The sequence below is a fragment of the Musca autumnalis genome, unplaced genomic scaffold, assembly GCF_047663935.1.
Source record: "Musca autumnalis isolate F117 unplaced genomic scaffold, ASM4766393v1 scaffold_208, whole genome shotgun sequence".
Lineage (NCBI taxonomy): Eukaryota > Metazoa > Arthropoda > Insecta > Diptera > Muscidae > Musca > Musca autumnalis.
In genome coordinates, this window is record NW_027411765.1 from 107,908 (window position 1) to 133,005 (window position 25,098).

At 35.8% G+C, this 25,098-nt stretch overlaps 3 protein-coding genes and 2 pseudogenes across 3 annotated transcripts; 3 read left to right on the top strand and 2 right to left on the bottom strand.

Annotated features, from left to right (window-relative positions):
- Positions 1-5,479: 5,479 nt before the first annotated feature.
- On the top strand, positions 5,480-6,043 carry LOC141396301 (histone H1-like; annotated as a pseudogene).
- A 1,009-nt stretch (positions 6,044-7,052) lies between these two features.
- Positions 7,053-7,594, bottom strand: LOC141396302 (histone H2B-like). The gene has a single exon (XM_073971679.1). The coding sequence runs from the start codon at positions 7,592-7,594 to the stop codon at positions 7,067-7,069; it is 528 nt and encodes a 175-aa protein (XP_073827780.1). The 3' UTR covers positions 7,053-7,066.
- Positions 7,595-7,892: 298 nt separating this feature from the next.
- LOC141396303 (GTP-binding nuclear protein Ran-like) lies at positions 7,893-8,740 on the top strand. The gene is made up of 3 exons (XM_073971680.1): positions 7,893-8,114; positions 8,217-8,488; positions 8,576-8,740. The coding sequence occupies exons 1-3, from the start codon at positions 8,009-8,011 to the stop codon at positions 8,738-8,740; spliced, it is 543 nt and encodes a 180-aa protein (XP_073827781.1). The 5' UTR covers positions 7,893-8,008.
- A 13,017-nt stretch (positions 8,741-21,757) lies between these two features.
- Positions 21,758-22,109, bottom strand: LOC141396297 (histone H2B.1/H2B.2-like; annotated as a pseudogene).
- Positions 22,110-22,364: 255 nt separating this feature from the next.
- Positions 22,365-22,786, top strand: LOC141396298 (histone H2A-like). Its single transcript, XM_073971676.1, has one exon. It carries the CDS (start codon positions 22,551-22,553, stop codon positions 22,761-22,763), a length of 213 nt encoding a protein of 70 aa, XP_073827777.1. The 5' UTR covers positions 22,365-22,550; the 3' UTR covers positions 22,764-22,786.
- The last annotated feature ends 2,312 nt before the right edge of the window (positions 22,787-25,098 follow it).

The window sequence follows — 25,098 nt, forward strand, 5'->3', positions numbered from 1 at the left end:
CTTCGTTAAATCTATACATATCTATACAAGAAATGTGTAAAATATCTTTTATAAAAATATTCAAAGATTCTTCAGAAAAATTAAATTTCTACGAAAACTTTTGTAAAAAATTAAACACGCTTCCACAAATTATTTCGAAAAATATAGCTATTGACTACTATTGACTACTATGCACTTCTCATCTTTTCAATGTACCTACCATTTTTAAAAATTGCCAATAAACGAACGAACAATTTAATAGTACACATACATTTGTGAGTGTATTTGTGTTACAGTGAAATATAAACATAAAAGTGAAAACAGTGAAAAGTGACAAAAATTCTGTAGAAGACACAATAGATGTCTTCACACGAGACAGGATTTTGGTTTCAACACCTATGACGAACGTGTTTATTCCCAACGGCATCATGCAGTCGGCAGACCTGCCAGCCGCCTGCACACCCCATCCAGCGGGAAGACAGCCTTGATAACGCCGGCGGCAATTTCACCGCCGATGGGTTTACCGAAGTTGTTCCTAAATATAAACGAGGAAAGAAGATGCGCGGCAGTACTGGAGGTGATACAACAGATGGATCTCTTCAATCAGTTATTGCCAAGCTTGAAATTGAAATAGAAAATCTCAAAAAAGATAAACAAGCCGTGTCGGATAGGCTGGATGAAATATCAACTCAACTGCTAGCCGCCCATGGTCGGGAGTTGAGCTACAAGCGCATAATAGAGCGCTATGAGAAGAAGAAGACGGGTGTCATTTCTGTCACTTCACCAGTTGCGGCTGTCGAAGAGCCAACCAGGCAGAACCTGGAAACACCACCTGTGCCTCGAATCAACGTGCGAAGTGCCAAACCTTCGCCAGATTTGCAGACAACAACTAAACGTGAGAAGAAAGATGCAACTACATCTCCGAAAGATGCAACTACATCACCGAAAGATGCAACTACATCGCCGAAAGATGCAACTACGTCACCAAAAGATGCAGCTACATCACCGAACCCCAACGCCAATGAAGATAGTGTGGATTCTGTGGCTTTAAAGTCAGCCTAAAAGAAGCCAAAAAGGAAAGTCCGTATCACAGTCGTCAACGAACCAGTGAATACAGCCGAGCAGATGGATACCACTGAAGGTGCATCACCAACTGTTAAGGGCGCCTCGTCCAAAAACATCGGTAAGTCAGTTCCTGTCATTACTACTTACAATACGAATGTTAAACAAATGGTAGAGCTAATTAAAAAGGAACTAGGTCATGAAGATTTTGAGCTCCATATCGTGAATAGAAAGAGTACCTCGTACCAAATGTCATCACTAGAAGAACGGGACAAAATTAGAAATGCTTTGATTAGGGAGGGCATTCAGCACTATACCTATACTCCAAAAAACGAGCCTCCTATATCTGTAGTCATCGAGAAGTTAGCAGGGGACTTTGATAGGGAAGATGTAAAGGAGGAACTGAAGAGGAAAGTAGAAAACTTAGATGTTAAACAGGTTTTCAGGCTAAGCTATGATAAGTGGCTTGTTCACATTGGTAGAGGATCTAATATTGAGGGTCTCTATAAGCTTAAAAAACTTCTACACTCAAATAGAATAAAAGTAAAGAAGGACATGAAGAAAGGCCTTACCCAGTGTCATAATTGCCAGCGGTGCGGACATACGTCATCTAATTGTGGGTTACCGTTTAGATGTGTAAAATGCGCTGGTTCTCACGGACCAAGTAATTGCCACATACCTTTGGGAAATCACAAACCTAAACTGGTAGAGGTAGAGAATCCTACTACTGGGGAAAAGAATATGGTGCCAGAATTCACTCTCAGGTATGTTAATTGCGACAAAGATGGTCATTCGGCTAATGCCAAACAATGTCCTATAGGGCAAAATCTTCAGGCAAAAATGAATGCTGCTTTAGCTGCGAAATCTTCGCCGAAAGCACAAAGAAAATTTGCTAGAAATAGTGGGGTAGTTAAACCTGGGATCTCGTATTCCTCTGCAGCGAATAGGAAATGTTCCAATAATGGCATAGCGTCTCCTAATATTAGTGAAGCGCCCCTTAGAAACAGTGTTGTTCCTACGAGAGACAACAGTATGAATGAAGCCTTAAGATCTTTTGAGATATTCGATGAAATCTGTAAAGAGCATTTTAGCAATGACTTTTTTACATGCTTTTCTAAGGTCCGTAGCCTCTCTAGGGACATTACGAAGATGGACAAGATGACCCAAAAGAAAGCCATGTTTGGGATTTTAACATCACTCTCATCTAATGATTAGACAAATTAAATGCATTTTCGCGAACATCAACTCCTTGGTGTCAATGTACAAGAGACACTGTCTACGAGTGTTTCTTGACGAACATCGGCCTGAGGTGATGATGTTGGCGGAGCATAGATTGTCTGATCACCACAATTTAGTGATGGACGGTTATGTAAGTTTTGTTCAAAAAAGGAGAAGTAGTCCAGGGGGGGGGGGAACTGCTATCCTTGTGAGGGACAGTATAAAATGTGAACAGGTCTCGGTGGAATCAGGATCCATAGAGGGTACCTGTGCTAAAATATACAGAAACGATGGTTCGGTAGTATACTTAGCTTCTTTATATTCAAGACCACAAGATAACTTAGATGCAGCAGACTTGGAGTTTTTACGGACTCTGGCCTCTAATGGAGAACTTGTAGTTGGAGCTGACCTAAATGCTAGGCATATCAACTGGGGAGGTAACAATACATGTTCTAAGGGCAGGATATTGCATGACTTTTTAGTAACATGCCCTGACCTGGCTATTATTCCAACCGATGGGCCTACTAGGATCCATAGAGATACCCACTCTTTTATAGATCTCTGTATGGTTTCCATTGGTATAACAATATGTGATGATGGTGGTAGAGGCATTCGCACTCTAGACTGTAGCTCCGATCACCGAGCAATAGAGATGCTAGTAAGTGGGATTACTCCCGAACGTAGGGACTGGCATACTATTTTTGATTTCAAAAATCTAAACAAACGTAGGTTAAATAGAATACTTTCTGAAGATCTTCCTTCCTGTCAGCCCCCATAGACAGAGTTGTTAGTGCCAATGAAATTGACCAATGTATCGAATCTATTTCGAATACATTTCAAAGAGCAATGAATGACTCTATACCAAAAGTCATACCTGGACCTAGAGGTCCCCGAAAACTTCCCCAGCATATTTTAGACATGATCCGGGAGAAAAAACGCTTACGTAGAGTTCTATACCGCACTGATAATCCAGGTCGATATGGGATACTAAGGGCCGAAATTAAAACATGATGGTACTCAATGGACCTCATTTTTAAATAGCATTACAATGAATGATAGGGTGTATAGTAGACTTAAGGCAGCAGCTGGTATAAAGGGTAAGGAAATCCCTGACCTTATCGATGACAGTAGTGCTCCCATAGTCCTTGACATCTGCAAAGCAAACTAAATTGCTGACAACATTCAGGAATCGGGCATTTATCACGATATCTCTGACGACAACATCCATAATGACATCTCAGTCTTTAATAATAGATCGCCACTTGTGCAATTTTCACCAGATTTTTCTGCTGATGGTGGCACTAGTAATAACCCTAAGCTATGGCGGCAGCATAGATTCATATCCCTGTCAGATATAGGCTCAGCGCTTAAATACAGACCGAAGAAAAAGTCCTGTGGTAATGACGGAATCCCGGACATTGTTTTAAAAGTTACAGATATTGCCACATGGCAAAACATATGTATCTTATTTAACCACTGCATTAATTTGGGATAATTCCCGACTGCATGGAAAACGGCTATAACGGTCCCTGTCCTAAAGCCTGGAAAAGATCCCTCGATGGCTGACAGCTACAGACCAATAAGTCTGTTGTCGTCTTTAGGGAAGTTATTTGAATACTTCTTACTGAGAAGTATAAATAATACTATAGAAGATGGGGAACTACTCTCTGACAGCCAATTTGGCTTCAGAAGAGGTCTCTCCACTTCTCACGCGCTCACAGTCTTAGGGGGATATTTGAGCAAAAACCTTAATAATAGGCAGATGAGTTTAGCTGTCAGTTTGGACTTTTCAAAAGCCTTTGACAGTGTTTGGCATGAGGGTGTCATCTATAAAATGAGTAGATTAGGATTTCATTATAACACCTGTCGTCTAGTAGCCGATTTCCTGAAGGATAGGAAATTTAAAGTACTGGTAAAAGAGGCATTCTCCACGATTCGAGAGGTTTTTGTGGGAGTCCCTCAAGGTTCTTGCCTTGGTCCAGTATTATTCAATATATTTTTGTGTGATATTCCTCTTCCCCCGACGGGGGACCTGCTTCTCATATATGCTGATGACATCCTTGTTGCAGCAGCAGGAGCACATGCGGAAAACACAAATAGGAGAATAAATGAATACCTAGATCGTCTCTCCACATTTTTCAACGAATGAGCTTAAAAAGCATATCTATCCTAGTGCCAGGAGATATGAGGCAAGGCTAGCAATTGCAGGGCAGCCTATACAAGTCGCTGAACAGATTAAATACCTAGTGGTTGTCTTCCACTCGAAATTCCAGTTCATAAGACACGTAGATTATATCATATCAAAGGCAAAGAAAATGTTTTGGTCATACCAACGTCTAATAAGATCGTCGGGCGGCCTTAGTCAGGAAGTTAAGTTGCTAATATATAAACAAATTATTAGACCTATAATTGCGTATGCATTTCCGGTATGGTATAGCATTTCCTCTAATCAAATGGAGAGAATCCGACAGTGGGAAAGAAAGATTCTTAGGTCATGCCTTGGCATCAGGCCTCAATTAGGCGAGGTTGGAATTTGGAGACTGCCTCCCAATTCCGAGGTATATGTTAGCACCCCCTTTGATAGGATAGATGTATTTTTGGTAAGAAATGCATTAAACTTTCTAGAAAAGGCGTCCCAACTGAGCAACAGTCTTGTTACTGATTGTCTCAACCAGACTACAACTATTGAACAACTTATCGATTCCAACTACCAGGCACCTAGTAGCCTGATTACAATAGATAGAGAAGGCCTACTTTATCTGGATGGGAATTTACAATTCTACCACCGCAGATATGGAACTTTCGACATCTTCAATACCGTTTACCAGATCGCACAATAAAGGACGAGGCGCCCTTACATATTGTATATATTTAGTTTTATTTTAGTTTGTAAGTTAGTCTATAATTAAACATATAAAAAGAATAAGAACTCCTTTTTTTAAATGATTCATTTTTTTGGAGAAATTTTGAGCTAATTTTTGTAACTTAATGTTAATCACATAGTGTTAAGAATATGTTGTATACCTGATGCAACTTATGTACGTATTATCCACATAAACTTTGAAAAATAGAAAAATGCTAAGTAATTTTAAGAACTAATGTTAGACGTAAGTCATCCACCCATTGTTTAAGTATTTTGAATCAATAAATCTGAAATCTGATATTGCCAATAACAATTTAATAGTACACATAAATTTGTGAGTGTATTTGTGTTACAGTGAAATATAAACATAAAAGTGAATAATCATGTCTGACGCCGCCGTTGTTGAAGCCACCGCCTCCCCAGTAGCCGCTGTTGAGAAAGAGGCACCAAAGAAGGCCGCAGCCAAAGCAAAGAAACCATCAGCTGCCCCTACTCATCCACCAACCCAACAAATGGTTGACGCCGCCATCAAAACATTGAAGGAACGTGGTGGTTCATCATTGCCTGCTATCAAGAAATATTTGGCCAGCACCTACAAGGTTGATGCCCAAAAATTGGCTCCTTTCATCAATAAATATTTGAAGAGCGCTGTTGCCAGTGGAAAACTCATCCAAACTAAAGGTAAGGGAGCTTCTGGTTCATTCAAATTGTCCACCTCGGCATCCCAGGAACCCTAAGCAAAGACTGCTGAAAAGAAAAAGAAGGCCCCAGAAAACCGCTGCCAAGAAGTCATCTGCCGCCAAAAAGACCGCTGAGAAGAAGAAGGCTGACAAAACAAAGGCTAAGGCTGCCAAGAAAACCGGTACAGTTAAGGCTAAGCCAGCAAAAACAGCCGCTAAAGCATCTGACAACATTTTTTGATATTCGAAAGCATAATATCTAACAGCCCTTTTCAGGGCTACAAATTAAATTCAAAAAGAGAAAATATTTACTTCAAACTATTTATTATTACTACTATTTATTGTTTTATTACCTAAAAAACAAAAAAAAAAACAAAAAAAATACACACGTGTCTGATTTTAGGAAAAATATTACCCTCACTAATTACTTTTACTATTAGGTAATTAACCGTGAACCTGTTTTATTATGGGCATTCCACAAAATAACACCACAAACGGATTAAAAATTTAGTCCGGGTCATAAAATAAATGTGACTAATTTTTGTTTGTCTAATTATGGTCATTTTAATCTAATTTCATATTTTTGGAATTTATCATTTAATCTTCAAAAATGAAAATTTTTTCTCTTTGCAAAAATTGTTTGCTGGGTAAAAGGAGATTATTTAAATCAGGAATGTTTTTCTATTCTAATGAAGTTTTGTTGCAACTCTATTTTATTCCTCATTCTATTTTCCCCCAATTATATTTTTTCCATCGAAAAATGTCCCGTTAATATTTGCGCCACCACCAAAAAAATTTCCCCTTAAAAATTGTTCGCGCTTCATATTTGGCATTGATGTAGTGAGGTATTACAGGCAAAATGCTTATACATGCCTGTTGTTCGTTTATACATTTTTCGATATGGTGGTGACTGCCGACGGTAATACAAAGTAACATCGCACAAGCACACACATACCCATACAGTGGATGGCGTGTTGTTGTACACACATAGAGTAGCCAAGCAAGCAAAAAAGCAATATGAACCACGGCAAAATAAGAGTTGACGGCGTCATTTTAGTAAATATATGGGAAAATATTGTTTTTGCTAGAATATGAGTTTTTGAGGAATTTTAAAATAATTTTGGTAAGTTTTTTATTTAAAAATGTAAATAATGGAAAATACGTGTTTCGACAAAAATTTGATCTCTTTTAAAATGTTTTTTGTGGCCCTGAAAAGGGCCTTTTATGGTTGAATTTCGACGAATTGATGAAAAAATCAAGGCATTTACTTGGAACTGGTGTATTTAGTAACAGCCTTGGTACCTTCAGAGACAGCGTGCTTAGCCAATTCACCGGGCAACAATAGACGGACAGCAGTTTGGATTTCCCGACTGGTGATGGTAGAGCGCTTGTTGTAGTGGGCCAAACGAGAGGCTTCGGCGGCAATACGTTCGAAGATGTCATTCACGAAACTGTTCATGATGCTCATGGCCTTTGACGAAATACCAGTATCAGGATGGACTTGCTTCAACACTTTGTAAATGTAGATAGCGTAACTCTCCTTACGCTTGGTACGTCTATTCGATTTATCGCCCTTGGTGATGTTCTTTTGGGCTTTGCCGGCCTTCTTTGCTGCTTTACCACTGGCTTTGGAGGCATTTTTCACTTTTAATTTTTTAATCACACAAACACTTTTAACACTGTTCACAAATGATAAACCTACGGCGTCAAACAAGAACATTTCAAGCATTAAACGCTCATATTTTTCAGGTAGTCGCAGTTGCTGTGTGGAATAGTGGCCAAACAACCCCATTTTTCGATGTGTGTGTATTAAATGAGCGAGAGAAAAGTATAAAAAGCAGAGTAGGCAATTGAATTTTTTATCATTCGTTCTTGTGTGCTCAAAGTGTGTGGTTGACTTCAGCAGTGAAAAAGTAAAAGTGATAATTGTAGTAATATTAAAGTGATACGCCGAACTCGAAAAGAGATAGAATTTTGTTTGAATTTCTGCAAAAGGCAGAATTATTGGAGTTTTGTGGTTGGTGCCTCATTGGAGCTCGAACTGCTTGGTATACAGCAAAAATTATTTCTTGCTGTTTTTGCACCACAATTAGAGCAAGAAGGTGGTTGTTACATATAACAACAAGTCAGCAAGCTGGCGGGAATTTCAACCCCCGCTAGCAATCCAGAGCCGTCGTCAACAGTGGTTAACGGCGGCAAACTAAGGATGGCAGAAGAAAACGTCAGCAATATAGCGTTCACTGCATCATTTATGGTATATGATGTGGGCTCACGGGCTGTAAGTAGCACTTTGCAGCAGGCACTTTCTCCAGGTGAGTTTGGTGTATACATTATTCGCATGGGCGTCCTTTCTGTTAGGGTTGAGGGCCTAGATAATTATAATGTGGCTAGGGGATTATTGGTTTTTTAAACAGATGGTGGACCAATACAATTCAATATTTGGGATACAGCCGGTCTAGAAAAATTATACCTTTTACGAGATTTTTACTACCTGCGAGGAAAATGCACTGTAATCATGTTCGATGTGACATCGCGTGTAACTTATAAACATGTTCGAAACTGGTATAAAGATTTGGTACGTGTATGCAAAGACATACCGATCGTGTTGTGTGGCAACAAAGTGGATATCAAGGAACGCAAGGTAAAGCCAAAAGATATTACCTTTGGCAGAAAGAAAAATTTACAGGTGAGGAGAAAGTATAAAATATTAAATTTTGAATAAAATATAAAAAATTATATTTTCACCGTTCTCGGCACTACTACGAAATCTCAGCTAAATCGAATTATAATCTTGAAAAACCGTTTCTGTATTTGGCCCGTCAATTGTTGGGAGACGATAGATTGGATCAAAATGGATAAAGATTGGAAAATGCGAATTGAAAGAGATTTGAAAAAAGCCCAAGAAATACCTTTGCCAGAAGATGATGACGAAGATTAATACATTATCAAATAGTTAATTTCTCTTGTTTTCTATAGGAACCATTCTATCTTTCTGTTTATTCTTATTATTTTTGTTTGTAAATTATTTATATACTCCAACTACTTGTTTTATATACTAATACACTTTTTTGTAATTTTGTTGTATTTCTCTGTAAAAATAATGGCTTGGTCTTTTTGTGAATTTAAATTTAAAACTTAAACAAATTTAAGTTTAAGCATGTGAGCAAAGGCTTATTCGAAAGATATTATTCACCACTTTAAAAAGAAAAGTATTAATAGAAAAAAGTTGTAAAAAAAGAAACCCAGATTTTCACCTTTTTTACCTTTATAAAATAATGAAACGGGGTGACCCAAACGAACCAAAGGTATTTTCACTTGCTCTTTGTCAAGGTCAAAACTGCCTGAAGGAGCATTCCAATACTTTTGCGATGTACCAGAGTGTTCTTAATTTTCGTGTTGGCTACAATTTTTGTCTTTGTGTTTGATAGCAAATCTCAATGGTATGCCAAAGTATCCAAAAAACATCAATAAAAACTTCAAGTCAAAATCGGGAGGCTCGATTTTCACCGTAGACATATGGTCCAGTGGACTTTATTGCTCACTTCAATCCCAGGAATAAGAAACGCGAAGGGCCCATTAAGGTTTTCAAATCTATTCAAACTATTAATTTTCATTATTTACATTTTATAGGGAAAAAATAAAAATGACAGACAAATTATATATTTTACTTCATCGGCAACCCTTGATTACTTAACAAATGACATTTTTTCTTTCATATTTCACATGGTACAATAATACAGGTAAAAGCAAGTCCCAGCTGATTAGATTGACAAGTAATACTAGTGTCAAAATGTATATGACGTTTTGTCATTGTTTTTCATTGTGTATGCTTTTTTGTCAACCGTTGTATTGAAAATTTAAAAATAAATCATCCACAAACAAATACATGGGAAACTAAAAATATAAAAAATTGAATTTGAAATTAGCAAATACATCGGTAAGTACAAAAAAATACATAAATAATGCGTAATATCTCATAGTGAGAAGAGAAATTGAAATGAGAAAGTGCGTATTGTGCGATAAAATAGAAACGAAGGACAAAGGCCCTTATTTCAACATTCCGTTAGATCCATATAGAAGGCGTGACTGGGCTAAAATTTGTGGAAAGGATTTCAAGAAGAATGACTGTATATGCTGGGATCACTTTTTACCGCAGGATACGAGAAGAGTAGGTAAAAAATGGAAGCTCATGCCACGTGCAGAACCATTTGTTGTGCATTCGCCGAGCGTTGCGACCATGGAATGGTAAGTAACTGTATGTAATTTAGAATTGAAAATTTGTGTAAAATGTATTTTATTCAGTTCCACAGATGTAAATATTGCATTCCATTCCATATCCGTTGGAGAATATTGTGAGGAAATGGAAACAGATGCAGACCAGGCAAATGTAAACGGAAATAAAGCTATGGAATCAAAAAGTTTGCTGAATGTGGTACACAGACTGAGTAAGTTAATTGGCAATATTTTTTAACAATTTTAGTTTCATAAAATACCATTTTTCACAACATCTTAATTAAGTATGCTTCATCTTTGATTATACCGATTAGATTAAACTAACAATGTTGTTGTGACCATTTAAACTGCTTAGCAGTACGTTAAACATACAAATTCAAACAGTGACTTAACACGCAAACTTCCAGCTTAAACCAAAAAGTGTGAAAATCCACAAAGAACCAAATTTTTAAGTTTTAGTAATGTTATTAATTTGTCATAACTGCAAAACGCATTCGTCTCACTTTCTAATGACTACTTAACATACATTTTACGTACTGTAACGGCTAGGATTTATTTTTAATGGACAGCAGGATAATTTTGGTGTTATATTATGGTGTGTGTTACAACAATTTTGTCAACCTGTTATTGTATTACTATTACAGTAGTATTTTACGATAGAGGCCGACTTTCGTATTGTCAGTTGCTTTCTATTTGTGCATGATACTAGGGGTTCTTAAATCGATTTCCCCACAACTGAAATTTCATAAAATTACACTAGTATAGAACCCCTAGTTTCATGCACGAATACAAAGCAACTGACAATTCGGAAATCAGCCATACATATATGAAATATGGGCTATAAGTCATACTTGCGAATATCAAAAAATACCACAGGACAACAAGTAAGTTTACATTTACGAAATCGAGTGGATTCAACCCTTTGTGTATACGTCAAATGGATTTCGTAAATTTAAACCTGGAATAAGACCCCACATCATTGCTCCATTCCATCGTGTCAATTTCCATCTATGGTAAACCTTATCTGTCACAATTTTCTTTTTATAGCCTCAGCCTTTAGGCTAAAGAGGGTATTTACACTTTGATACGACAAAAATGTGCCTCATCGAAATAATGGATTTAGACCCCATGTATGTTTGGAGGAAATGTGTTTCAGACAATTTGGAGTCGATTTAGCCATGTCCGTCTGTCTGTCTGTCCATCTGTCTGGCTGGCTGGTGCGCACGATAACTCTCGAACGGATCAATCGATTCGGTTCAAATTTTGTGTATCGAAATATTTTGTCCAGATTTGATTTAAGTTCGATATGCAGTTTAGGGTCTCTTCGAAGAAGCTTTGGAAATGAATACAGATGGTGTTCATTGTGGTCGTGCAGTTTACAGTCATATTATGTTTTCCGTGGACAAGCCCTCCCTTCTTCGCATATTGGTCCAAAAGTTATAAGATTACCCACTGAAATGACTAGTGTGTCCAATATATATCAAAAAGATATGACTCTCAAAATCAGATCCACTTCGTATGTCTTCTATTCCTTTAATCTCAAAACTTTAATCTCAATCCACATCGTCGGCAAGTTGAAAGGTAAAAAATGGTCACAAAATTCTGAAAAGACCCGAAATACATTCGATCTGTCCGTAGATTAATATTTCAATTCACATAGGCTGAGGCAAAGCCGACTGATACTTTTTTACTTGTTAATTGTAACTCCTATAGACTTGGGTAATCTAGTTCCTTGCTCTAGTTCCAAAACGTATGGTTAACATCATGAAATATAACGTATACCGTTAAGTATAAGCGAAAAATGTGGGTCATTGGAACTGCAAAGTGATAGTTCCATATAGTTCCTTTGGTACAACTCTAAACTCCTACCCTTTAAATTTTTCAATTTGACCCATAAAACCCTTATATATGGCATTTTATGACGATTGGTTAACGTTAACCCGTGCCACCCGGGCGATCTTTGTGTACATAGTAATCTGAATGGGGCCAAGGGTACATTTTCAATAAAATCTTTAAAACCCGCATTTGGGCCAATTGATGGAAATTTTACCAGTTACTATTCGTTGTTGATGCTAAAAAACGAATTCTAAAAATATTTTGAATATCGGATCGGATTTTGATAGGCCGATTTTGGGTAGTTGAATTTTAGGATATAAATTACTATCTCCAGTAGTCTTTGTTGTTTATTGCCTAGGATATAGTGTTTTTGTACAGTTAGAGCGGTACTGCTCCAAATATAACTTTTTCTTGTTCGTTTAGCGATATCAAAGTACAACTTTACAAAAAAGATTGCTGCAACAATATAAAAGAACAATTAAGAAAACTGAAATCTGAATATGATGCAATTCAAATTAAGCTTGAAGATGCTGATGCTGTTATCAATTCCAGGCGCAAGTTTTTTACGGAAGGTCAAATAAGAAAAATAACTTCTGATACATTTGTAAAATGGGAACGGCAGGACATCTCCAATGCCGTTTGCTTGCATGCAGCTGGACCAAGAGCATACAGGCACATGTATCAAATGGGCTACCCATTGCCACACAAATCAACACTGCAGCGATGGTGTAGAAAAGTTTCTTTGAGTGAAGGCATTATAGATTGTGCAATTGATTTGTTGAGCCGGAATTTCGACCTAAGCAACGATGACCGATTGTGTGTACTCGCCCTAGACGAAATGAAAGTCACCGAATTATATGAGTACATCGGTACTGGCGACTACGTTCGAAAGCCTGCTAGTGCAGCACAAGTAGTGATAGCACGTGGACTTAAAAAATCGTGGAAACAGCCGGTCTTCTACGACTTTGATTGTCCAATGACAAAAACCATCCTATTTAATATAATTGAACGTCTGGCAGAAGCAGGATATACCGTTGTTGCCGTGGTTTCGGATATGGGCGGAACAAATCGCTCCCTTTGGTTACATTTAGGTGTAACACACGGTAAGCTATTAATTCAAAATCGTCTTAGAGAGAGTGGACGATTACAAATTCTCAAATTCAGACAATATACTGTATATACATTGCTCATTTACTCGAAGAGTGACATAACTTAAAACTGTGTTTTCCGAGTTGTTTTTTCTGCGACACTAAAGCACTTCAAATGCTGACATTTAGGTATCTATTTGTAAAATAAGGTCCATGCATTAACTTTGGAGAGTCAAATTTCGATTTCCAACTTAAAACGCGCATTTCTCGTGTATCACTCTTTGAGTAAATGGGAGATTTATACATTTCATTATTTTATAACCTCCACCATAGTATGGAGGGTATATTTAGTTTATTTTTCATTTTGGAAACATATCGAGACTTTTATTTGCGACCTCATAAATTATATATTCTTGACCAGGATAAAATATAAATCAGGCGCTGAATGTTTGAGAAGATGTGTGTTTTTTCTGCCATGTTCGAAGATGGGCTAAATCGGTCCACGTTTTGGTACAGCCCCATATAACACTACCGTAAATTTTAACCGTCAACTGAGGTTACCAGTGATCAAAAAACTTCTCCACCCAAAATTTAAAATATTTCATTGTGTAGGGTATACAAAGTTCGGTCAGTCCGAACATAACTCTTTATTCTTGTTTTTTGATCAGATAATCCATGGTTCGAAAATCCTGCTCTGGAAAATGGCAAAGTTTTTGTATTTGCTGACGCTCCACACTTACTAAAATTAATTCGAAACCATTATAAGGATTCCGGTTTAATCTATAAAGGAGAAATTCTGACAATGCGTACATTTGAAGAGTTGCTTCAATGTACTTCTACAAGTGATATCTCAATAACACATAAAATAACTGAAGAACATTTGACAGCCAAGAAAGCAGGTACGTTTGTTTAAATACCGAAGTGCGTGACTTCTTTTTTTGGTCTTCTGTCACGTTGCGGTTTCAGAATACGGTTAATTCTCCATGACTCAAAAAAATTGTACACATTGTTATTATATTTACATATCCAATTATTAGTAACTATACAAGACAGTAGAATACCGATATAAACTTTTTATATTGTAGCAAGACAAAAAGTCAAACTGGCGGCTCAATTATTTTCGAATACAACGGCCAACGCAATTCGATATGCCTCCTCATTAGGCATTGATTTATACAAATCTAATTTAACTGCCGAGTTTACCCAGCTGGTAAATGGCTGGTTTGATATAATGAATTCTAACATAAACACATTTAATTATCCTGGCAAGGTACATATATCCATATTACCAAACTATTCATTCCATAAAAATGTAATGTTTTCAGCAACCTTTTGGAGTTATCCTGCCCACACAACAAGAAACGTTACAAAAAATGAATGAGGCAATGTCGATTCCAGTCATTCCAAACAAGAAATCATTGGAATATTTTCAAAAGGGTATTTTAATGTCGAATAAAGCCCTAAATATGTTGCATGAGTACCTCAGCATACAATACAATTTTGAATATATATTAACAAATGACCACCCAACACCAAAACAATTCGTGTACAGGCTACGAAAGTACATTTTAGGTAGGAGTGCACCACATTCCACTTCCCAATAATTTTTAAAAATATGTTTTTTTCGGAATACCGAATTATTGAACAATACTGGAAATGTTGATATTGATCCAACACAATGGGTCAATCCTGACAAAATATCTGAATATATTACCCCCGTTTCAAAGGCACCATTCGAAGAAGTTAATGATGTAGCCGAAGAAGAAGATGAAGAATTTTAATTTTCAGATTTTCAGTATGAATGTTTGGACAATATTGATGACTTCCAAGAAGCCGCTCTAGAAAAATTTGCTGGGTACATAATTCGAAAGCTTAAGCTTAGAGGTTATGAATGTTGTTCAGAAATATTCACGTGGGTTGATCAAGTATCTAAAGGTTTTTTAAAAAAACCTTCAGAAAACTTTTTGAATCATATTAAGGAGTTGGAGATCATTTTTAACTTACTCAATGGTGATTCAATTCTAAGCTCAAAAAACATATCATCTGTGTTGTTACAAGAAAGCAAGCACATAACAATTGAAGAAAATATCAAACGATTCTTTTTCAAGTGTAGAATTCATTTTAGGATTAGACACCTTAACCAAAAAATTAAAAATGACAAAGCCAATATTATGGCTTCCAAAAAGCTCTACAAGACAGCAATGTAATCTTGTAAGTGCACTTTTTTATTTAATATCTTCAAATACACATTATGAAGGTATGAAAGTGTATGTACCCTCATTAGCATAAATACTGAGGGTTTAAAAATCTTTTAATCTAGTGACCAAAAACTAGTGTTTAAAATCTTTCCTTCCGTATTTTTATATAACTCTTTTTCATCCACATGCATATGAAAGTATTTATAATAAATCACTTTTTAATTCGAATAACTTTTTCACTTTTCTAGATTTCGAACCAGAGTGCGAATTACAATAAAATATGTATATCCAGGATGGGTCGCATTTCAAGTAACACATTATACTTCATTCAAAAACAAATTTTAATTTTTAATATATTCATTGTAAATAACTAAATTATATTCTGTGTTTCAATACATGGTACAATGTACCATGGTTTCAATATTATATAATTAAAATTGGCTTATATGTATACATACACTATTTAATAAATTATTAAAATGTTTAGTTTTTTGAGAACTTAGATATGGATTAAAAATTATTCTTCCTCAATACAATAAAAATATGTACATAAAATTAATAAAGTGTTTTATTACTATTCCGCTACTTTAGCAATTAAAAAAGAAAAGAAGACGTTCTTACTGAAATATAATTAACTAGCAAATGCCCGCTACTTCATATGCGGAAAGGAAATAAAAGATATACAAACAATATTTAATATGGAAATGGAAATAAAAAAAAAAATTTGCCGTATCACACCCCTACACAGCTACCATATATTTTTATTTCGAATTTCCAAAACTACGACCTCATATCACAGACATACACCAACATCGACTCATATTGCAAATAGAGTTGTGTAGTACCGGAACGAACTAGTTCATTGGAACTATTCGGAGACTGGAACGACCCGAACGATATCCGACTCGTTCGTTTATATAGTTCATTTCGTTCCTTTTGTCCATCTCATTCCATTCGCTCATTTCGTTGTTTTTGTTCATCGGATTCAAACCATCTTTTCTATTCCGTGTCTATTTTGTTTTGTTTGTTATTGACTATGCGTGTGTTTGTGTGTTTGTGAAAGGTTGTGCGTTTAACCACGATGAAATTAAATATATCTTGCATTTAAATATCGACATGTGAAGGAAAAAAAAAAAATAGATTTTGAATAAAAATCAAGTGTGTGGTCACGTAAAAATGCAAAACTTCTAAAATAAGAAAACTTAAAGATTTTGGAAAAAATCATTAATTTACTCACATATCTTTAATATTATTCCTTAAATAATGAGGCGAAAAACTCGCCTTTATCAATTATAAAATTTAACAACCATAGGTTACTATTCTTTAATAAAGCGCATACATTTTATACAATAAAAAATATATAAAACTAAGAGAACGGCAAAATAGCATGTGAAAGAACGATTGATGAAAATGAGCGACTTAAACAAAAATAATATTTGAGGTAAATGTCAAATGAGCGAAGGAACTATATGGAACGAAGGAACGATATTAAGGAACTAGTTCCTTTTGTTAAAGAAACGAGAAAGATCGAACCGCTCAGTGAACTAGATTGCCCAACTCTAATTGCAAATTTCAGATTCGACTTTTGGTTTTACCCCTTCACTAACACAGCATTCCCTTCCAGTACGAACTTCCAAACACTAAACATTTACAAGGTTCTAGCACCAGCGGTTTCGCCAACAACCCGAATAGGTCCGCAAAATTTTCAGCATTCAAAATGGTCATAAAAATCCACGTTTTCGTATATCCCCATATAACAGTACCTCTCGACTAAGTGTAGTGTTCAACAAAATTTAAATTGTACCAAATTTAGTACCATTTGGTACTTCTCGTACACATTTCCAAAACCACCCTCGTTTCTAAATCCTACACTTGAACGGTAATCTTAATTCCAAATTTCAGGTTTCCAGCTCTATCGGTTCACCCAAATCCAACTTGTAACAAATTTAGACCCATTTAGTACTTCTCGTACACATAAGTACGAACTTCCAAAATCATTTCCTTATATCAACACCACTTTCCAACCTTGATTCCTGATACGATTGTAGCTATATCCGCTCAAAATATACAATTGGTACCAAATTTAGTAACTTTTCGTACACTTAGAGGTCGAATTTCCAAAAACCCTTTTGTACATCTTTTTAACTCTCCATCAGTTGCCCTCATTCCAAATTTCAGAATTCTAGCTCTTCCCGCAGGCCTAATACCAAGGGTACCATATTTAGTACCTTTTAGTACTTTTCGTACACTTCTAGATCGAATTTTCAAAAACCCAGCCTTATCTCACCCCTACACCCCAACAGCAACCTACACCCAAAATTTTAACTTTCTAGCTTCAGCGGTTTCGTCTGTGGGCTGGTGAATCAGTCAGTCAGTGAATACCTCACCTCACTGCTCTTTTATATATACAGATTATTACCAATACAAAAAATCAATATTCGCTTTTTGATTGAATCTAATACATATGATTGAAGCACATAATCTGGCAAAATTTCAAGCTTCTACGTTATAAAAAAACGATCCTATTCAAGAAAATCCATTTCGAAAAATGGGATAACATTACAGAATTTGTTGTAATGGAGCATCCCAAAACCAAGAGTTTCCATGGTTTTGTTTTCATTACTTATCCCATTTACTCGCCTTCATAAGATGGATATTCAATAAAACAGCTTTTCATTTTAAAACTGCTCCTGTGAAATTATTATTTTGTTAGTTACGACATTGGCCATTTATGATGACGATATATCAATGAATGCACGCCGACTCATGTTAGCTCAATAATGTGGAAACTTTTTTAAAAAACGTTTTTCATTGTGTCTTCTTTATTTAACTTCGTGTGCATTTGACACATGGAAATATCACATTTTAGAAGTTCAAACTATTTTGGATGGAATATGCGCATAAGTAGCTTCCGTAATTATGTACCCAACGGAGGCTCTTTGAGAAACCTGGTGCATTCTAATGATGATCGAATAAGGCCCACGTTGGTCCTTTTCCTTTTTGAGTGGTCTCTTCATCATCGGAACTATTTACTTCCTCTTTTGAGGGCGGCAATGGCAGCACTCATCAATGATTTGGCCTCTTTATGATTTTCACTTTACCCGTTTCCATTTCTAACCTTCTTTGGGTAAATATTTTCTTCAATGTTTTAGCATCTTTGTAAATTTGTGACAGGCATTACTGTGGCAATTAATCTCAAATCAATGGGATGTTCAATAATCAGGATACATTTTCTTCGAGGGTAGTAGCAAAAACATTCTATGCTATGGCCGGTCATTCATTGTGATATCCACCGATATCATTACAGATGCAAATAGTTCTTCATATAAATTCAAGTCATCTTCCTTATTACCGGTACCAGCTTCAACGGCTGTACAAGACAAACTTCTTTTCATTGGCGAATTCATATTCGAGTAGTTTCTGTTTGTGAACTGCAACATATTGCCACAATGCCACATCATCTTGATGATCTGTTGTGTCGAGTTTATAGACTCAAAGTCTTGCACCAGTTCATCAAAATCTTCATAAAAGTGTGTCACACAACATGCAACCATCTTTTTTCAAGCAAGGTGCAGAAAAGACTGTCGACATCCTCCAATGCAATAGGTTTTGTCATCCTCGTCCTCTTCATAATCATTGATATCTGAAAAATAATCAATTATTAATTGAGAATATTTTATTTAGAGATATACATACATACCGCAAAAAACTCCTTCTTAACAAGGAATTTATTTATTATTTAGTGGAAATATTATTTACTTATTTAGTGAAAATGACATTTTACAATAACATTTTTCAAAACAATATTTATCAACCCTCAAAATGTGTTTATATTTGTTTACATTTTTGCCCATATGATTATGACACTAGTACTACGTACAAAAACAAATTTCTATGTGGTTGTTGTATCGATTGTTGTACAACAAAACTTGCTTTTACCTGTAATAATTGTACCATGCATATTTCATTAGAATATTTGTTCGCTGGTTGTAACTGTTTTTCATTTGTACCCCCTCAGCAGAATTGTGTTTGTTTTATGTCGCTTTAGTTTTTCACAGGAATAGCGAGACAGATAGAGAGAGAGTAAGAAAGAGCGAAAAAAAAATCATTCGTCTCATCGATGATGTTCGCGCCAATATTCGTTCATCGATGTTCCCGCCAATGTTCGTTCATCGTAAGTTGACGATGTCTGTTATGAATGTGTGTGTGTGGTGTTGTGTGTTTGTTAGTTAGAATAACCAAATGCCTTTTCTTACGTTGATGATGATTGTTGATGTTGTTGTAGTGGTTGTTAGTAAATTATTCAGAAAAACTCTTCTGCCGCCGCGAATTTTGTGGGAATAAATTGAGGATCATTGTTAGAAAATAAAAAAAATACATAAAATAGAAGAAAATTATGTGATTTTTGTGGACATTTAAGAAAAAATAAATTATTTTTAGTGAAAGATAAGAAGAAGAAGAAAAAATGTTTCAATAATTTGAACATATAAAGTAGAAGAAATTTAGAAAATTATTTTTAGTGAAAGATGAGAAGAAGAAGAAAAAAATGTTTCAATAATGTGAACATATAAAGTAAAAGAAATTTAGAAAATTATGTGATTTTTTGGACATTTAAGAAAAAATAATTTTTTTTTTGTGAATCATAAGAAGAAGAAGGCATTTTCAATAGTTTTAACATTAAGTAAAAGAAATTTAGAAAATGATGTGAATTTTTTGTCATTTAAGGAAATGTGTGTTAGTGAAACAAAAAGAAGAAGAAAATTTTCAATAATTTTAACATAAATTGAGAGAAATTTAGAAAATTATGTGATTTTTTGGAGGATTATGTGATTTTTGAAAAAATAAGTAAAAGATAAAATATTTTTATGTGAGTTCATGAAACATAAGAAGAAGAAGAACTTTTTCAATAATTTCAACATAAAGTGAGAGAAATTTAGAAAATTATGTGATTTTTTGGAGGATTAAGTAAAAGATAAAATATTTTTATGTTAAATCATGAAACATAAGAAGAAGAATTTTTTCATGAGCAAATTTTTGAAAAAAGAGATGCTATAAAAAATTTTTAAATATAAGTTTGAGAAAAATTACAGTAAATATTAACAAAATTCAAACTAGTTTAATAAAAATTTTTTAAAAAAAGGTAATTTTTACCTACAGGATTGATGCCCAAAAATTGGCTCCTTTCGTCAAGAAATATTTGAAGAGCGCTGTTACAAGTGGAAAACTCATCCAAACTAATGGTAAGGGTGCTTCTCATTCAAATTGTCCGCCTCGGCATCCAAGGAACCCTAAGCAAAGACTGCTGAAAAGAAACAGAAGGCCCCAGCTGCTGAGAAGAAGAAGAAGCCATCTGCCGCCAAAAAGACCGCTGAGAAGAAGAAGGCTGACAAAACAAAGGCTAAGGCTGCCAAGAAAACCGGTACAGTTAAGGCTAAGCCAGCAAAAACCGCCGCTAAAGCATCTGTCACCAAACCAAAGCCACCCAAGGCAAAAACAGCTGCAGCTAAACCAAAAAAGCCGCCGCACCAAAGAAGCCAGCTGCCAAGAAAGCCGCCGCCAAGAAGTAATTTTTCCCAGAAAGATTACTTGTTGACAACATTTTTCGAAATTCGAAAGCATAATATCTAACAGCCCTTTTCAGGGCTACAAATTAAATTCAAAAAGAGAAAATATTTACTTTAAACTATTTATTGTTTTATTACATAAATAAACAAAAAAAAAATACACACGTGTCTGATTTTAGGAAAAATATTACCCTCACTAATTACTTTTCCTATTAGGTAATTAACAGTGAGCCTGTTTTATTATGGGCATTCCACAAAATAACACCACAAGCGGATTAAAAATTTAGTCCGGGTCATAAAATAAATGCGACTAATTTTTGTTTGTCTAATTATGGTCATTTTCATCTAATTTCATATTTTTGGAAATTTTCATTTAATCTTCAAAAATGATAATTTTTCTCTTTGCAAAAATTGTTTGCTGTGTAAAAGGAGATTATTTTAATCAGGAATGTTTTTCCATTCTAATGAAGTTTTGTTGCAACTCTATTTTATTCCACATTCTATTTTCCCCCAATTATATTTTTTCCACTGAAAAATGTCCCGTTAATTTTTGCGCCACCACCAAAAGAATTTCCCCTTAAAAATGTTCGCGCTTCATATTTGGCATTGGTGTAGTGAGGTATTACAGGCAAAATGCTTATACATGCCTGTTGTTCGTTAATACATTTTTCGATATGGTGGTGACTGCCGACGGTAATACAAAGTAACATCGCACAAGCACACACATACCCATACAGTGGATGGCGTGTTGTTGTACACACATATAGTATCCAACAAGCAAAAAAGCAATATGAACAACGGCAAAACAAGAGTTGACGGCGTCATTTCAGTAAATAGATGGGAAAATATTATTTTTGCTAGAATATGAGATTTTGAGGAATATTAAAATATTTTTGGTAAGTTTTTTATTTAAAAATTTAAATAAAGGGAAATAAGTGTTTCGACAAAAATTTTATCTCTTTTAAAATGTTTTTCGTGGCCCTGAAAAGGGCTTTTAAGGTTGAATTTCGACGAATTGATGAAAAAATCAAGGCATTTATTTTGAGCTTGTGTATTTAGTAACAGCCTTGGTACCTTCAGAGACAGCGTGCTTAGCCAATTCACCGGGCAACAATGGACGGACTGCAGTTTGGATTTCCCGCTTTTTGTAGTGGGCCAAACGAGAGACTTCGGCGGCAATACGTTCGAAGATGCACGAAACTGTTCATGATGCTCATGGCCTTTGACGAAATACCAGTATCAGGATGGACTTGCCTCAACACTTTGTAAATGTAGATAGCGTAACTCTCCTTACGCTTGGTACGCCTCTTCGATTTATCGCCCTTGGTAATGTTCTTTGGGGCTTTGCCGGCCTTCTTTGCTGCTTTACCACTGGTTTTTGGAGGCATTTTTCACTTTTAGTTTTTTTAATCACACAAACACTTTTAACACTGTTCACAAATGATAAACCTACGACGGCGACAAGAATATTTCATGCATTAAATGCTCAAATTTTTCAGGTAGTCACAGTTGCTATGTGGAATAGTGGCCAAACAACCCCAGTTTTCGATGTGTGTGTATTAAATGTGCAAGAGAAAAGTATAAATAGTAGGGGTATATACGAGCAACGGCATCATTCTGTGTTTTTTCAGTGCTAAGTGAAGTGTTCAAAAAAATATTAAGTGAAAATATCTGGTCGTGGTAAAGGTGGCAAAATTAAGGGAAATGCAAAGTCCCGTTCAAATCGTGCTGGTCTTCAATTCCCCGTCGGTCGTATTCATCGTTTGTTGCGCAAAGGCAACTATGCTGAACGTGTTGGTTCCGGTGCTCCAGTATATTTAGCCGCCGTCATGGAATATTTGGCTGCTGAAGTCTTGGAATTGGCTGGTAATGCTGCCCGTGACAACAAGAAGACTCGTATCATTCCCCGTCACTTGCAATTGGCCATCCGCAACGACGAAGAATTGAACAAATTGCTGTCCGGCTTCACTATTGCTCAAGGTGGTGTATTGCCAAGCATCCAAGCTGTTCTCTTGCCCAAGAAGACCGAAAAGAAAGCCTAAATTATCTCGAAAGGTATTATGGAACAAATACAGACCATCGTATAAGACGAAGAATCCATACAAAATTCAAACAATCCGTCCTTTTCAGGACGACAAAATATATTTAAAAAGAGAAAAAATCTATTCAAACTATTAATTTTCATTATTTACATTTGAACAATTGAGAATGAGTTGGACTAGAGTGGACTGTATGAGGTTTTAGCAGTTGTAGCGGTGGCAACTCCCTCAAAAGTATCAGCGATTGTTTGTTGGAAATGAAAAGGCACCTTCTTCAGTAAAGTTGTGACGCAGCGGGTTTTATTCAATTGCTTTCATTGACTTCTGTTTTTACAAGTGAATTTCGTTTTATTTATTAGGCATGTTGTGGTAATATAAACATAGAAACGTTTGGAATAAGAGAAGAAATGGCAGCCTTTGCTCCAATGAGTGAAATTATCGTAATGCGATTTAGGATAAAGATCTGTTGAATGTGGGTCTTAAGTTTAAATTTAAGACAAACAGAAGATACAATGTATTGAATTATGACTAATTTGTTTGAAGTCGCATCAACATGCCGGGCCCTCTTGCGGTATCGCAACTACCGCAGTACTAAAATGTAAACAAAAACGTTGACACAGGGATGTAAGAAGAGCAGCGAATGTGGAGGGTCTTTAAAATACGTGAATTAAACAATTTTTCTACGGCCATTGTTTATTAAGGTATTTAACATATTTTTCTTTATATGTATATAACAACGATCCATTCCCAAACTGTTTTCTGCCAACAAACCATAGTTTGAGCAACATTTTACATAGTCAATATTGAAAGCAACAACAACTAATTAACACCTTTTAAAGTGAAAAAACACAAGTCACAACAAAATATCCATTTTTGAGCTCAAATATACCAACATCATAATCAATTTTACGGTACGCTTACCACTATACAAGGCAATATTTATCTGAAAAAACAAATACGAAATCAAAACAAACATTTTATTTACTTGTTTGATATTTGATTTGTTTCCAACTACTACAAATTGAACTTGACAATTTTAAATTACCAATATTCGTATTGCCGTATACATATTCACATTTGGGATAAAATGTTTGCCTCTTGTGAGTTCGCCCCTGTATGAAACCATACAAAAATATAATTACTCTGCTCGTGCCTTGAAAATCGCATCAAAAGGAGAAAGGCAGCAGAGTCGTCTAAAAATTGTTGATGTCATTTCCCAACATTTATTTTGACACCAAATTCTCTAATGGTTCATGAAACCCGCAGCATATCAACATGTATGAAAATCGATTATTGATGTAATTATTTTGGAAACTGATCCAACATAAAAGTGGGTTTTGTCATCATTTTGAATTTTGTTTGCTTGCTGACTACCGGTTCTCAGTATATCTTTATACCACCAACCATTCAACAGCAAGATTCCAAGATTACTGTCTGAAAATGGTCACTTATATATTGTTCACCCTACATGCCAACCCCACAAAGATATACACAAATATACGTGGACATCGCCAAATGGCTACACCAAAAACCAAACCACATTTGCATACGCCAACGTTGGAAATCATCCTTAATTGATGTGCGCACTAAACGCGTCGCAGACATAGACTCCGATCATGAACTAGTACTAGCTCTCATAAAACTCAAATTAAACAAATTGTATAAACAGCACAATAAACAAGCAACAACCAAACGATATGAACTAAAAATGCTTTCTAGTGAATGAAAGAAAAAAGATATTGCGGACTCAATGAGAGAAATGCTGAGTGCGGACCAACGCATAGGGTGGGAAGAAACTTGTAAATCCATAAACAATATATCAGAAGCAAATCTAGGATACGCAAATAAAAATGAACGTAAAATTTGGATAAGCGACAATACTTGGAATCTTATTCAAAGGCGAAACATCCTCAAAATGCAGAGCAACGTAGACAACGGCCTAAGGGCTGAATATAGAGCAATAGCCAAAGCAGTTAAACGCTCTGCTCGCGCTGACAAGAGAAAATATCTGGAATCCCTCGCAGACGAAGCAGAGAAAGCCGCAGGATCAAATAATATGCGTCAACTATTCCAAATCATAGGACGACTAGGAAAACAAAACTTTAATCAAAACAAACCTATTATGGAGGTCAATCGACAACTTCTGACATCAACTGAACAACAAATCCAAATGAGGAAAGTGAAGTCGCAACTGGTAATACATATCAATCACCATCGGCGACAAAAGCTATAAACATCGATCCGCCCTGTGTTGGCGAAATCACAACAGCAATAAAAGCCATGAAACGAAACAAAGCACCCGGAGACGATGGCATACCATCCGACATTCTCCAAGTCG

Excerpts from the sequence above, each read along its gene's own strand:
- LOC141396302 (XM_073971679.1), bottom strand. The coding sequence starts at position 7,594 with ATGGGGTTGTTTGGCCACTATTCCACACAGCAACTGCGACTACCTGAA.
- LOC141396303 (XM_073971680.1), top strand. The coding sequence starts at position 8,009 with ATGGCAGAAGAAAACGTCAGCAATATAGCGTTCACTGCATCATTTATG. Across the intron at positions 8,115-8,216 it reads GCAGCAGGCACTTTCTCCAG|ATGGTGGACCAATACAATTC; the intron begins GTGAGTTTGGTG and ends TTTTTTAAACAG. Across the intron at positions 8,489-8,575 it reads GCAGAAAGAAAAATTTACAG|CTAAATCGAATTATAATCTT; the intron begins GTGAGGAGAAAG and ends ACGAAATCTCAG.
- LOC141396298 (XM_073971676.1), top strand. The coding sequence starts at position 22,551 with ATGGAATATTTGGCTGCTGAAGTCTTGGAATTGGCTGGTAATGCTGCC.